We start from the raw sequence: 12,323 nt of genomic DNA, 5'->3' as shown, positions 1-12,323 counted from the left end.
TAATTCAGAAAAGCCAACATCTATTTATAACTTGAATAGACATACCTAGTATAGTTTCCCTGACTAATGAAAAGGTCGGTACAACTTGTCCAGGATAAAAAATCCCCCAAATTCTTGGTGGAGGGTTTTCTGCTATCAATTTAGAAATTTGAGAACTCTTGCCATACCTCCCCCTCTCCTTTGGTTTTTGCTAAACATGCAGACTTCTTCTGTCTTTCTCACATTGTTTTCCAGCACATTTGTCATGTATGTAATGCTTCCAAGAACCCCTCTATTGTCAGTATCCTCTTATTTAAAACTCAATATATATTGAACTAAATCCACCCCAAAGAGTTCTCAGAGCTGCTGACAAATAGATTAAAACAACCAAGTAAAACAATGTATGCAACCATTTATTATAAAACAGCAGAACAGAAAACACCCCCCCACACACAAATTTACTTATTTATTGATTAAAACATTTGTATCGCACCCTGTTATTAATGGGATCTCAGGGTGCTATTATCACGGATCTCAGATAAAGACCAGGACCAAGTAAGAACAAGAACGCAACTTAAAACAGCATCTAAAAAAGCCTTGGCAAAAAGAAAGAAAGAAAGAAAAAAGTCTTCACACATGTTGAAAGTACAATAAAGTTGGTGGCAGGTAAGCATTCCTGGGGAAATAGAAACATAGGAAGCTACCTTACACTATTGGTCCATCTACCCTAGCATTGTTGACACTGATTAGCAGTGCCTCCCCAGGGATTCAGGCAGGAGTTTGTCAAGCCTTGCCTGGAATGCCAGACATTGAATCTGCAAACTTCTGCATGCAAAGAATGTGCTCGACTACTGAGCCACAGTCCTTCTTAAATGATTCCAGAAATGCAGTTCTACCACCAAATAATGTCATGGCCTAGGACTGGCATCCCTCAGAGACTGAAGCCTCCAGTGACATTGACTCTGGGGAGGCATCAGAACCAATTCCTGGTCCTTCTAAAATGGGGCCTGCAGCCTCAGACCCTATGTACTATCCACACAATCCCCAGGAAGTGCCACTACTCTCTGACTTGGAAGAATGGACTTTGGACTCCTCTAGGGAATAGGAGGACCATGGAGAGCAGTCCTCAACTGGCTCCTCCCTTCTTCAACCTTCATTCCCTAGGAGAAGTCAATGCTTGCAGGAAGAGGCTACTGGACCTTTAACAGCCAGATGCAGCACCTGAAGGGGTGAAGTTTCTAGAGAGACTCTGGCCTAACTATAAAAGCCTGCCAGTTGCTCTCAGACTCGGCATGAGTAACTTGTCAGTTCTCTAGGTCCAGGATTGCTGACCGATGTCCTGAAACATAACCTAAATTCCAGACTTGATCCAGCCATTTTGACCACACCAAGCATCCTCACCTTACATGTCACCAAGGACAAATGATGGATTCCCTGATGGAGCACAACAATAAGACCTTTCTCAGGTCACCAACTGCCTCATCTTTAAGACAGAGGAATCTGAACAAGGGTCTCTGAGGAATATCTCAATATTTGGACTGGTTTATACAGAGACCAATGGTCATAAAGAGCTTTAAGCCACTTTAATTGTGCTTGGAAGGCTGGCAAGATATGTTCTGAATGTCTGGTCTAGTCCAGCTGTGGTATCTTTTCCCTAACTGAAGCTTCCAAACAGTTTTCAAAGGAAGCCCCATATACAGTGTATTTCAGTAACCAGAGAGCTCCGGCTATTGGGCGGTATAGAAATGTAATAAATAAATAAATAAAATAAATAAATAGATGAGATGTTACCAGAACATGGATACCTATAGCCAAGGTATCCCTGTCCAAGAGTGATTACAGTTGGCACTCCAGCTGAAACTGAAAGATGGTACATGCCATGTGAGCCTCCAAAGATAAAGCTGGATCTAACAGCTCCCCCAGACTGTGAACTGATCCTTAGGAGGAAGTGTAACACTATCCAAAAGGTATTACACTTCCTGGGCTACCTTAGTCAAATGGTGTTATATAATCTGCATGTCTGGTTTTTTTTTCAGACTACTCACAAATTCATTCAGGCTAATAGTAGCTGTTATTACATTCTGTTAGCTGATCTTTGAAGAGAGATGGATCTTCAGTCTCCTCCTGACAGTACAATATATATATATATATATATATATATATATATATATATATATTACTGTCTGGCTATCATTTTTGCCAAATTGAAGCTAAAGCCTGGAGGAACGTGAGAACTGAAATCCATTAATAATAGCTCCATTAAACAGCATTTCTCTTGTTTTAAATAGGTACTTCAGTGCATTTGGTGATACAGACCAAGTAAGCTACGCACTAAACTTCTGGCATAGTTTGAAAATTGGTTATGAGTAACAGTCTTATGAAGTACATCTCTCCAATTTTTCTATAATTAGTTTTTATATTAAGGAGATAAAGGAGTTCTATAAAGTAGATAAAATATTATTTGAACTTCACTTTGTTGAAGAGTTGCTACACTTCCTTTTCTGAAAGTACTTGGTGTACTTGTTGTAATGCAAGTAAACAAACATAGCTGCACTGGTCCATGAGAAAAAGTTTTCCAAACCCTGCAGTTGGGCACTTCCTTTCCTAGGACCAATCAGAATGCCACAAAAGATTGTACAAGCTTTCGACTTTCAGAACTCTTGTCGTCATGATAGGCGATACAAAAAACGGGATGGGTGAAGAAACAGAAACCATCTAAATTTAATTTTATGGCAGATGTTTTGGTCTGCTCAAAATGGAGATTGTAGACTTAATGAATTAGCCACTAGTAGGTGTTGCAAATATTAGATTTCACCTAGTCTATTGGAACAAAGAAGCAATGGCTGACCCCCATTTCTGAAAACATGAAGAATGACTGTAACTCCGGCAAAAAACAGATCAACAAATGGTGCCCTGTTGTTGTTGTTTTTCTTTCTGGATCTGATTGGTTAAGTCATGAATCCAATTCAGTCTAGATGATGTTCTAAATAGATTTGAAAGACCAATGAAATCTGGTTTGGGGCTATTTCTATATCATATTATGGGTCTTAAGTTTTGCTACACATTTACAAACTCTCATCTAAGACTCAACCATCTTTCAGTTGAAAAGTTTCCATCTGTGTTTGGTATCATAAGATACTAATGTAAAGTCCATGTCACCATGGTGCTAGCAGTCTGAAGGCAAAACATAATGACCCTTGACTCCTGCTATGTCCTAACTTTGGGCCTTGCTAGCTGGCCTGGAGGCGGGACGACTGCGCGCTGACATTAGCGCACGCCGCCCCGGCTTCCAGATGTGGGACGCGCAGGGACGTCAGGATCCCTGCAGCGTCCGCCATTTTTTTTAACGTTTAAAGGGGCCACGTGCGGTCCGAAGACTCCGGACCAGGTAAGTCCGTTTTTTTAAAAAACGAAGCCCCCCCATGCCAGGCCTTGCCCTGGCGGCGCTGCTTGTCTGCTTGCCCGGGCGGCGGCGCCCGCCGCTTCCCCGAGCGGTGGCGCAACCCCCATGCCGGGCATTGCCCCGGCGGCGGCACCTGCCGCTCTCTCTCTCACCCACCTTCCCCCCTTGCCATCCCTGATGCCTGCTCTCCCCCCCTCCTGCTGCCAGGTCCGGCCTTTCCCCCCCGCCCCGATGGGCACAGCGCTGCTGTGCCCAGTCCATGGCTTTTCCTGGCTACTAGTAGCTGCAAAAAGCCACGGAAGTCGCTAGCCTCAGGCTGGGACTGCGGAAAAGCCACGCCATAAGTGATTTTGCTTATGGCGGCTTTAAACAGGCTTCAGTGCGGCCTGGGCCCGGATTCCCCTGTGTGTCATGTGGACACACAGCAGGGAAACCGGGCCTTACAGCGCACTAACGCCTCGTCTAGCAAGGCCCTAAGTTGAAACACTTGATTATTAACTGTGTAATTGTAGTGCTAATAAAAACCTTAACTAAGCTTAAGGCTGATCATGAGAAAATAGATTCAAGCAAAAAAGTTATTTAAAAAAACATGACTGAATGGTAAAGAATGGTGAACATAACAAAAATATGAGGCTACTTATACTGAATCAGACTATCTAGGCAGGTATTCAGTACTATGGCTGTGACTTTCTTGACAGCTACTGGTTTGCTACTGCTGGATTGATTCATTGAGTGGTAACAGTTGGCTAGTGCATAATATTTAAAGGTTTTTTTTTTAAAAAAAGTATATTATAAATACATTTTAAACTATACTTTTATTTAGACAAATTATTTAATCTATACATTTTAATTTAAGTGAATTTTTATTTTTATTCCATTTAGAAATATTGTAATGCGAGAACTCGCTCCGCAGTTTCACATCCCATGGTCCATACCATTAGAAGCAGAAGATATTCCCATTGTGCCAACTACATCTGGGACAATGTAAGAGAAAAGTTATCTTGCTCAAGTTATGCAAACTGTTTCTGTACATGTCTTATTTTTTTCCTGACCTGTCAAGATTTTTTCACTTTCCTTCTGGAGAATTTGTGTCTCTGGTGAAATCCAGTTGAACTTTGACCAGCAGAAGTTTCTGTTCTTCTTCGTGGTCTCTGTGCATCACACATATGGGCTTTGTGCCTGCACGGAGCTCGTTTCAGAAACTTCTATAGCTGAGGCAAACGGTTTTGGTGGGAACCCCTCCCCCCACCATCAACTGACTCTGGGTCCCCGACCTTCTCCTCAGTTCTCTTTCGACCGCCTTGCTGAAATGATGTCTCGTTGGGAACTTCTGTCTTTCTCGTGAGGAGAAAGTTTTAGAGTGCTGAGGTTTTTAGTTCCTTTTAGTTTGTTTTCAGTTTTTGTTAAGTCTTAATTTATTATTGTTAGTATCTTTTGCTATTTTACCCTCCAGCGATCTGGGATCCCATCAGGGAGGGCTCGCAAGGCTGTTAAGGCCTTTTTTCTTTTACTTTTGTTTTCCTGAAGATGTGTCAGCAAGCTTTCCCAACAGACAGATATTCTCTCCGATTTGTTTGGGAGAGGCTCGCATCATCGAGACCTGTCGCTTAAGCCTTCTGAGGGCTAAACACATAATGGCGATTCTCGGATTCTCCAAAGCAATCAATACAGCCACTCATGGCAGAGGCTCCTCAACCTATGTCCCTTCAGTATCCTCGGACCCAGACTCTAACCATGGGTCATTCTGATCTTCAAATACTGGACGCTCTCTAGTTGTATCTGCAGCAAAAGAGATATCTAAGAAGGCTGGATCACTTAAGCCTTCTGGGACTGATCGCTTGGGACGATTCTGAAATGCTCTAGAAGCCAGGAATTCTTCAGAGCAATCGATGCAGCCACTCATGGCAGAGGCTCCTCAACCTATGTCCCCTCAGCATCCTGAGGGGTTAGACCCTGACTCTAACCATGGGTCATTCCGATCTTCAAATACTGGACACTCTCTAGCTGCAGCAAAAGAGATATCTAAGAAGGCTGGATCACTTAAGCCTTCTGGGACTGATTGCTTGGGGTGTTTTTGCAGAGAAAAGCTCTAGAAGCCATGGATTCTCCAATGTGCTTTATGCAGCCGATTGTGGCAGAGGCCCCTTATTGTCCCCTCAGCATCCTCAGACCCCGACTCTATCCATGTGTTGTTCCAAACTTCCAGAAATCTGGACACTCTAGCTGCTTCTGCAGCAAAAGAGATATCTAGGAAAGCCAGGTCACTTAATCCTTTGAGACATACAACAACAACAAAAGCCTCATGCTGAGGCTACTGTATCGAAGCCAGATCTAACCACTACTGTTAGAGTCCCCATGGGTGGCCTCCTCAGTAGCAATGACATAACTGGCTTCTTTGGTACCAAGGCTGGAACGCTTGATACCAAGAGTGGCAATAACATAACTGGTTTCTTCGGTACCAAGCCTGGAACTCTCGATACTGAGACTGGCAATAACTTAACTAGCTTCTTTGGTACAGAGGTTGGAACTATTGATACCAAGGGTGGCAATGACATAACTGGCTTCTTCGGTACCAAGGCTGGAACCCTTGATACCAAGGGTGGCAATAACATAACTGGCTTCTTCGGTACCAAGGCTGGAACCCTTGATACCAAGAGTGGCAATAACATAACTAGCTTCTTCGGTACAAAGGCTGGAATCCTTGATACCAAGACTAAAAATAACACAACTAACTTCTTTGGTACTAAGGCTGGAACTCTTGATACCAAGAGTGGCAATAACATAACTGGTTTCTTCGATACCAAGGCTGGCAATAGCATACTGGCTTCTTCGGTACCGAGGCTGGAACTCTTGATACCAAGAGTGGCAATAGCATACTGGCTTCTTCGGTACCAAGGCTGGAACTCTTGATACCAAGAGTGGTAATAACATAACTGGTTTCTTCAGTACCAAGGCTGGAACCCTTGATACCGAGATTGGCAATAACATTAATATTAATATTAATAACATTAATAGCTTCTTTGGTACAGAGGCTGGGACTCTTGATACCAAGAGTGGCATCTCGCATGCGCCTACAATGTCAGAGGGTGAGATGTGATATCTCTCCCCTCTAAAGCCAATGGACACCTGTCCACCACGTCAGGTAGTATATCCCTTGCAGGCTAACCACCAGTTTCAGGGTCTTCTCCAGAGTCTCTATGCTCTGAATGCTCTGCTTTCAATGGAGAGAGTTTTATTATCATGATGTCTGACGTCATCATTTCCCCCTTCCCCTTTGTGAGAGGAGGGGACACAATGTCAAATGGGCCACGTCTCCTGAGAATACCATACAAGCATGGATACTGGCATCAGTACTGTGATGGGGACACGTACAGCTGAGATCGCTGTCATTGCGACCTATACACAGGACTCAGCTGTTACAGCCACAATGCATCAGTACAGTTACTTAGCTCTTCCCCATTCCACCCTCATTACATGGGGCATCAGGAGATCAACTTGGGGAAGATGAGTTGGAGCATAAGAATAGACCTGATTCCCCTCAATCCTTTGAGGGCTATCAGTCAGTCTCAACATTGCTCTCTTCTGCATCACCTCATGATGTAGTGCCTACACAGGGCAGAACCTCCTTCGGAGGACTTATACCACTTCCCAGTCATTGAGGATGACCAGGCTTGGTATCGAGACACATAACCCCGTAAATAAAGTGCAGGATTTTGTATCTCACGCTGTATGTACTGAGAAGCCAATTCCAGTGTCGATATTTTTCCTCCCTACACTGCTTCTGACAGTTAAAAATTCCTGGAAGGCCCCTTCTTTGATGGCTCTGATATTGGAAAGGGCAGAATCTTTATATAAGGTCCAGTAATGGACACTGGGTTTTTTCTTTACGCACCCATGTTCCAATTCTATATTAGTTCAATTATTCCCAAGGTGAGTTTTCAGAACATATAGGTTGGACCTACCAAGCTACCGAACATATTCATCTGCTTTGGGCCCCAGAGTCACACTATCTAGTTATGATGTCCAGATAACAACTTTTCCTCTCATCAGCAACTTAACATGACCCATCGCCTCACCGACTGTGAGTCAAGAGCAATGGTGCTCTGGCGCTTTGCATGCATACCTATGATTAGCAGGTCTCACCCTGTGAACTAGATTGAGGACTTACCATTCGACGGTGAAGGGTTGTTCAATCCCATCGCTCATCTTGTTTCCTGCATCAGAACCAGCAAGTTACAGATGACACACTGTCCTTCTTAATGCTGCTCCTCAGAAGGGAGTATGTTTTGCCCCCATACACTTAAAGTAGGCATACTTCCATATAGCCATTCAGAACACTCACCAGAGGTACCTTGGGTTTATCATAGGTACCGATATGTTCCAATTCGGGTGCTTCCATTGGACCTAAGCACAGCCCCCTGAATATTTGCAAAATATTTACCTGCACAGGGTGAAAGTCTACCCGTATTTAGACAACTGGCTTCTAGTAGCATCTTAGAAGAGGATGCTATCGAAGGCAGTGGGACTAATCCTCAATTTATTGAGCTCTCTGGACCTCATAGTAACCACAGAGCAATCCAGACTCACTCTGACGATAACAATACCATATTGCATTGTAAAAAAAAGGGGGGGCACTCCAATCGTTTAAGACCTACCTGACGGGCCACAGAGTGTGAGTTTTTACAGACAACACAGTGTGTTGTGGTATATAAACAAGGAAGGAATAACCACTCTTCTGGATCTACCCTAATGACCATGAATATTCCGATGGGACCATCGGCAGGGGCATCTTGCTTCGGTCCTACACTTGGCCGAACGAGGCAAATGTCTAGCAGAATCATTCAACAGACTTCAGAAGGACCCACATAGGTGGCAGTCAAATCTGTTGGTTCTATCTTGGGTTTTCTCAGGAATATGGGACTCCAGAGATAGACTTCTGGCGACACATCACAATACGATTGGTCACCTGTTTTGTTAGAGAGCAGAGAGCAGAAAAAATCCCTAGGAGATGCATTCCAGATTGAGTGGACCAGGACTCTATTTACCTGTTCCTCTCATTTCATGAGTATCGCTATAAATTATAAAATTAATTAAATAAATAAATAAATAAATAAATAAATTCAAATCATCTGGTCCACACAGACTACATCATAGTCACCCCTCGGTGGCTGAGACAACCATGGTTCATTCTACTTCTGAAATCACAGAGTAGGGTCCTCCGACTCCCATCAGTAGATGAGCCTCTTTTCCTTACATCTTTTCCTTACATCTTGATCTACAAACGCTAAGACTCATCGCGTGAAGAATCTTGATACCATGACTAATTTTGACATGAGGTCGATTCCATATTACACCCAGCCTGTAAGCTGGCAACAGAAAAATCATCTACCATGAAATGGAATGCAATTTCTAAATACTTGGATCTTCAGGACTTCCAACCTCATTCAGCCTCCCTGAAGGATGCACTTACCTTTACACTCCTTATATGCTAGGGCTGAAATAGTCGTCGATACGTCTGTATTGGATGCTATATCTGAGCCTGAGTTTCATTCCAGCATACACTTTATCTGTCTTGCTACACCCTCTGGACATCAAATCCATCTGAGCCAATGGCAATCTTGGATTTCAGGTTACATTTTTGGAAGGTCCTTTTCAATTACTACCTTCTGCCTGTTTCCTTCTACGCCAGTGGAAGTCGCATTACACTCACTTGATGTAAGGCAAGCTCTTGTTTTTGTAAGGCTGCATCAGACAAATTTTGTAAGACTAAAATACCATTTTTCTGTTACGTTGTCATTAAATGAGGACAATCACTATTGTCACTAACATTTGTGGTGTGGATTGTGAATGCTAATAAACTGCCCTACGAGTTGGAGGGCTTACAACTCAATCGTCTTGTAACACCCCATTTGGTACTCACTGCCTCAACGTTGACAGTCTGAGGCAAGTGACTGTCGATCCTGGACTTATGCAGAGCAGCTACTTGGTATAAGCCCTCTACCTTCATTACACACTACTATCTGGATGTTTGTACCAGGACAAAGTGCAATTTCAGGCAAGCAGTTCTGTCTTCTATCTTGAGATGGAACATTGATCTGCACCTACCCTCCACCAGGGAGTAAGCTTGTTAATCGCCCATATGTGTGATGCACAGAGACCACGAAGAAGAAAGACAGGTTGCTTACCTGTAACTGTAGTTCTTCGAGTGGTCATCTGTGCATTCACACAATCCACCCACCGTCCCCACTTTGGTGTCGATATTAATGTGCCGTCGATACCAAGTGTTTTCTCTCCTGGTTAAGAGGCCAGCAATTCGGTCTCAAGGAACTGAGGAGAAGGGCGGGGACCCAGAGTCAGTTGTTGGTGGGGGGAGGGGTTCCCACCAAAACTGTTTGCCTCAGCTATAGAAGTTTCTGAAACGTGCTCCACGCAGGCACAGAGCCCGTATGTGTGATGCACAGATGACCACTTGAAGAACTACAGTTACAGGTAAGCAACCTGTCTATCATGATGGATGACTTCCTTGTGCCCAATTGGAATGGGCTTGAATTTGTATCAGCCCCCATATCCAATACATTCAAAATATATGGCCTTGTCACTTCACATACTACTGAGTGTCTCCAATGCTGATAACCTCCTCCCTCAATTTCCAAATTTACCCTTGCAAGGAGTGCAAGACACAATCCAGAATCCTTCAGGAGTATCCACTGCTGTTGGAAATGTTGTGAAATTTATGTGAAATTTATTTTAAAAAATCAGTAAATTTAATTTCTATACTACTGGGCAATTGCAATATAAAATATAAAAGCTTAAAACTACAATATAAAAGTACAAACCAGAGTAAAACCTAGCAGCAATGTAGAGATTTAAAATACGACAGATAATAAAATACAATAACAACGGGGCTAAAAGATTAAAATAAAGAGGTCTTCACCTTTTGCTGGAAAGAGCACACTGTAGGTGCCAGGCAAACCCCTCTGTAAAGCTCATTCCACAACTGGGATGCCACAGCAGAAAAGACCCTCTTCCTGATAGCCACCTACCTCACTTCCTTTGGCATGGGCTTCTGAGTAAAGTCCCTTGAAGATGGTCAGGGTCTGACCAGGTACGTATGGGAGGAGATGATCCTTCAGATAGCCTGGCCCCAAGCCATTTAGGGCTTTGAATGTTAATACCAGCTCTTGATATCAGCCCCGGAAAAGAACTGAAGTCAGCATAGATGGAAATGTACTGGCATAATATGATCATGTTGGCCAGTCCCTGTTAAGAATTGTATGGCCCTGTTTTCAAAGGCAGCTCCACATATAACACATTGCAATAATCCATACGAGAGGTTATCAGAGCATGAACAACTGTAGCTAGCCTATCTCTGTCCAGATGAGGATGTAGTTGGTATATCAGTCTATACTGAAAAAAGGTGCTCCATGCCACCAAGTCCACCTGTGCCTCAAGTGACAATTCTGGGTCCAAGAGCATTCCCAAACTATGAATCTAATCCTTTGGGGGAGTGCAACCCCCTCCAGAACTGGTTAAATATCACTTAGCTGGGGAGACGAACCATCCACTAACTGGATGGTTATCTGGTTTGAGTCTCAGTTTATTAGCCCTCATCCAGTCCATTACCATGCCCAGGTACTGATTCAGAACAGCCACTGCCTCACCTGGATTTGATGAGGAGAGATAGAGCTGGGTGTCATCTACATACACACCTCTGGAAAACATGTTACCACTTCTGAGGCATCGGTCTACTTTTCCCATGCTTCCCTTGCAAATGGATTCTCCCAAAGAGCATCCCTTCCTTAAACCTGAGGCTGGGATGGTTAGTATTGAATCAGGTGTCATCCGAGTTGGGCTTGGGGCCAGATGGTGTTAGATCTCTAAGAGGTTTCAGTAGAGGCAAAAACCTTCAATTTGTCATTTTTTCTACACTTTACTGAAGCGTAGAACAGATTTTCAACCACAGTTTGTTTTCAAATATAATCTTCACATATCTTATTGCTGTTTTCTCAGAATTTTTATATTTTTGTCAATGACTTAATTGAACTATATAATTCTTTATTAAATGGAGAGCTACAACTAAGAATAAATATATACTTTGTATACTTGCAGGATGGAACTTAGATGTGTCATTGCTGTTATACGACATGGCGATAGGACGCCAAAACAAAAAATGAAAATGGAAGTTAAGCATCAAAAGTATGTGATTTGTGGGAGAAAGAGTACATAAAATGAATAAAATGTATATTTTCCCCTAGTATGTTTAGGAGTAAGATTGAACCAACAGGCTTCTAGCATATGTATCTCTAGATTTATTGAAATTGTTTTTCGTATTGTCTGTGGTGAATCTGTATTGCCAGATTGTTTCATATGGATTTTGAATACTATTGAATACTTTTTAAAATACAAGAATTGGTTATTTTAATGAACACCATTTTCATAGTCGACATTTCTGCTTGATCTGTGATCTCATGGTGCTGCTTTTTCATAGTTTCTTTATATATTCACTATCTTGGGATTATGAATTACTGAGTTTTATTTTATTTCATTCATTGTTGTTGTTAAAGTTGATAATTACTGCATGTAATCACCACTAACTAAGAAATGCTTTTAATACTATAGGAATAGAAGTGGCAGACAGTGAACAGGATGGGGGACATTCTAAAGTGGCCTTTCCCAACTTGGTGTCCTCCAGATGTTTGGGATTCCCCAACAGCCCCAGCCTGGCCAGTGTTCAGGAATGCTGGAAGTGTAGTCCAAACATATGGACAGCACTAGGTGGGGGAAGGCTATTCTAAAGTATTGCTCTAGACATACATTAGAGACATTGTGGAGAGGCTGAAGTTTCCTTAATGTGGTACTGATTTTCATATGAATAAACCCAGAAATGAAGCACCAATAAGAATTGGACCTATTGTGAAGAATGAACTGTAAAATTCACCTG

The 12,323-nt window shown here is 42.7% G+C and overlaps 1 protein-coding gene across 1 annotated transcript in view; it reads left to right on the top strand.

Moving 5' to 3' along the window:
- The window catches only part of PPIP5K2 (diphosphoinositol pentakisphosphate kinase 2), an 86,643-nt gene that overhangs the window by 30,834 nt on the left and 43,486 nt on the right, over nt 1–12,323 (top strand). The window contains exons 11-12 of the mRNA XM_063129555.1: nt 4,265–4,366; nt 11,492–11,578. Of these exons, the coding sequence (XP_062985625.1) occupies nt 4,265–4,366; nt 11,492–11,578 (189 nt within the window). The remainder of the gene's footprint in view (nt 1–4,264; nt 4,367–11,491; nt 11,579–12,323) is intronic.

The sequence above is a fragment of the Elgaria multicarinata genome, chromosome 6, assembly GCF_023053635.1.
Source record: "Elgaria multicarinata webbii isolate HBS135686 ecotype San Diego chromosome 6, rElgMul1.1.pri, whole genome shotgun sequence".
Taxonomy (NCBI): domain Eukaryota; kingdom Metazoa; phylum Chordata; class Lepidosauria; order Squamata; family Anguidae; genus Elgaria; species Elgaria multicarinata.
The sequence above is the reverse complement of the archived record's forward strand: the minus strand, read 5'-3'. Positions and strand labels throughout refer to the sequence as shown.